This window comes from Macrobrachium nipponense, chromosome 29, assembly GCF_015104395.2.
Source record: "Macrobrachium nipponense isolate FS-2020 chromosome 29, ASM1510439v2, whole genome shotgun sequence".
Lineage (NCBI taxonomy): Eukaryota > Metazoa > Arthropoda > Malacostraca > Decapoda > Palaemonidae > Macrobrachium > Macrobrachium nipponense.
The window spans coordinates 64,087,662-64,089,518 of NC_061092.1; the positions used below are offsets into that span (position 1 = coordinate 64,087,662).

Sequence of the window (1,857 nt, forward strand, 5' to 3'; positions counted from 1 at the left end):
GGATCTGAGCAAGCTTGTCCAATATGAAATGGAGGTTGAACAATCAAGGAAGGAACTAGAGGACAGGCGTAAGGATGTAAACAAGCTTGTCCATTGCGATCAGGAACTTGAACAGTTGAGGAAGGAACTGGAGGATAAAGAGAAGCATATAAACAAGCTTGTCTCATTTGAAGTGGAATTTGAACGCCTCAGAAAAGAATATGATGCAAAACAGGTGGCTCTGGTGGAAATGGCTGGTCTCATAGAAAGGGACGAGAAAATTATCTTTGACTTTCAGCGAAAAGTTGAAGAACTCAGAGGAGAAATAAAAGACAAAAATAAAGAGAGAGATGGACACTTGACTTCAGAGGCAACGTTAGTTCAGAATCTTGCCAAATCTGAACTCTATATCAGTGAACTGACAACTGAAGTCGAGATGCTAAGGAGTCAAAAAGCAGAACTTGTCAACCAACTGGAAGAAAATATGAACCATCTTAAGAGTAAGCAGTGTCAGGTATTGGATCTCGAGCAGAAGCCGACTGAAGATGCGGAGAGATATCAGGAGGAAAAAGACAATATAGAAAAAGTCATAAAAGAGAAGGAAAAGGAAATAGAGCATTTCAAGCAAGAAAGAGAAGACAACTTGAAAGAAACACAAGATCTTCGGATACAAATCGCTCTGAGGGAGGAAAATCTCCAGGAATGCCAACAGGAAATAGAAGTCATCATAAAGGAATTAGAAAAGAGGCAGAAGGACATCGAGGAGCTTGTCTGTTGGAACTTGAGGAAAGAAGAAGAGCTAAAGATGAAGGACTTCCAAATCGAAAAGACTGAGAAAATGGTGGAAGAGCTCCGCCAATTGCAGTTTGAAAGGTCTCTGTTCCAGGAAAGGATGAATGTCTTCGAAAACAAGATCTCCGAGCAGGTAATAGAGATTACCTGCCTAAGCGAGGAAGTTCAGCAGAAAAACAACTTGCTGGAGGAAGGCATAGCCCATTGGGACAGTCTCAACAAGAAGCTGGAATGCGTCGAGATGGAAAATAACCATCTGAAAAAGCTGGCCGCTGAGGCTAAGGAACGACAGATAGCTGCAGAAGGAGCGCTCAATGACCTTTTCATAAAAATTCAGAGGAATGAGAACCTAATTACTGATAAACAGAGAGAAGTTGATGAACTTCGAAGCAAATTAGAAGAGAGAAACACTGAAGACGACAAGCTTGTTCAGTGTGAGAAGGAAGTAGAAGTTCTCAGGAAAGAACTAAAGAAGAAGGACTTGGAAATCAAAAAGGGTAAGGAAGAGGCGAAACAACATGCCAAACAAATGGACAGAGTGGGAGGTCGCCTCCAGGAAATGGTGGCTGCCTTCAACAAGATCACCTAGTAGGAGAAGGCTTGCCCCAAGAGAACTAGGCACCAAGATGGAGATAGGACATCCACTCAGGAGTAATATATATCTGTATGTGTATACACATCACCACATACACAAACATATGCATATGTACACACACACATAATACACACACATATACCCACACATAATACACATATATATACACACTCCCCCCAGTGTGTCTATATATGTACAAACACATACAAACACACATATATATACACACTCCCCCGGTGTGTTTATATATGTACACAACACACATACATATACACACTCCCCCCAGTGTGTATATATATGTACAAACACACACACACACACACACACACACACACACACACATATATATATATATATATATATATGATATATATATATATATATAATATATATATAGATATATATATTGTATATACACACTCCCCCCAGTGTGTATATATGTATATACAAACACATACATACTCAAACATACCAGACACCCCATACATACA

At 39.8% G+C, this 1,857-nt stretch overlaps 1 protein-coding gene across 1 annotated transcript in view; it reads left to right on the plus strand.

Annotated features, from left to right (window-relative positions):
• The window catches only part of LOC135206347 (interaptin-like), a 2,406-nt gene extending 1,046 nt beyond the window's left edge, over positions 1-1,360 (plus strand). The window contains exon 1 of the mRNA XM_064237767.1: positions 1-1,360. This exon is cut by the window's left edge and continues 1,046 nt beyond it. Coding sequence (XP_064093837.1) covers positions 1-1,360 — 1,360 coding nt within the window.
• Positions 1,361-1,857: the final 497 nt, after the last annotated feature.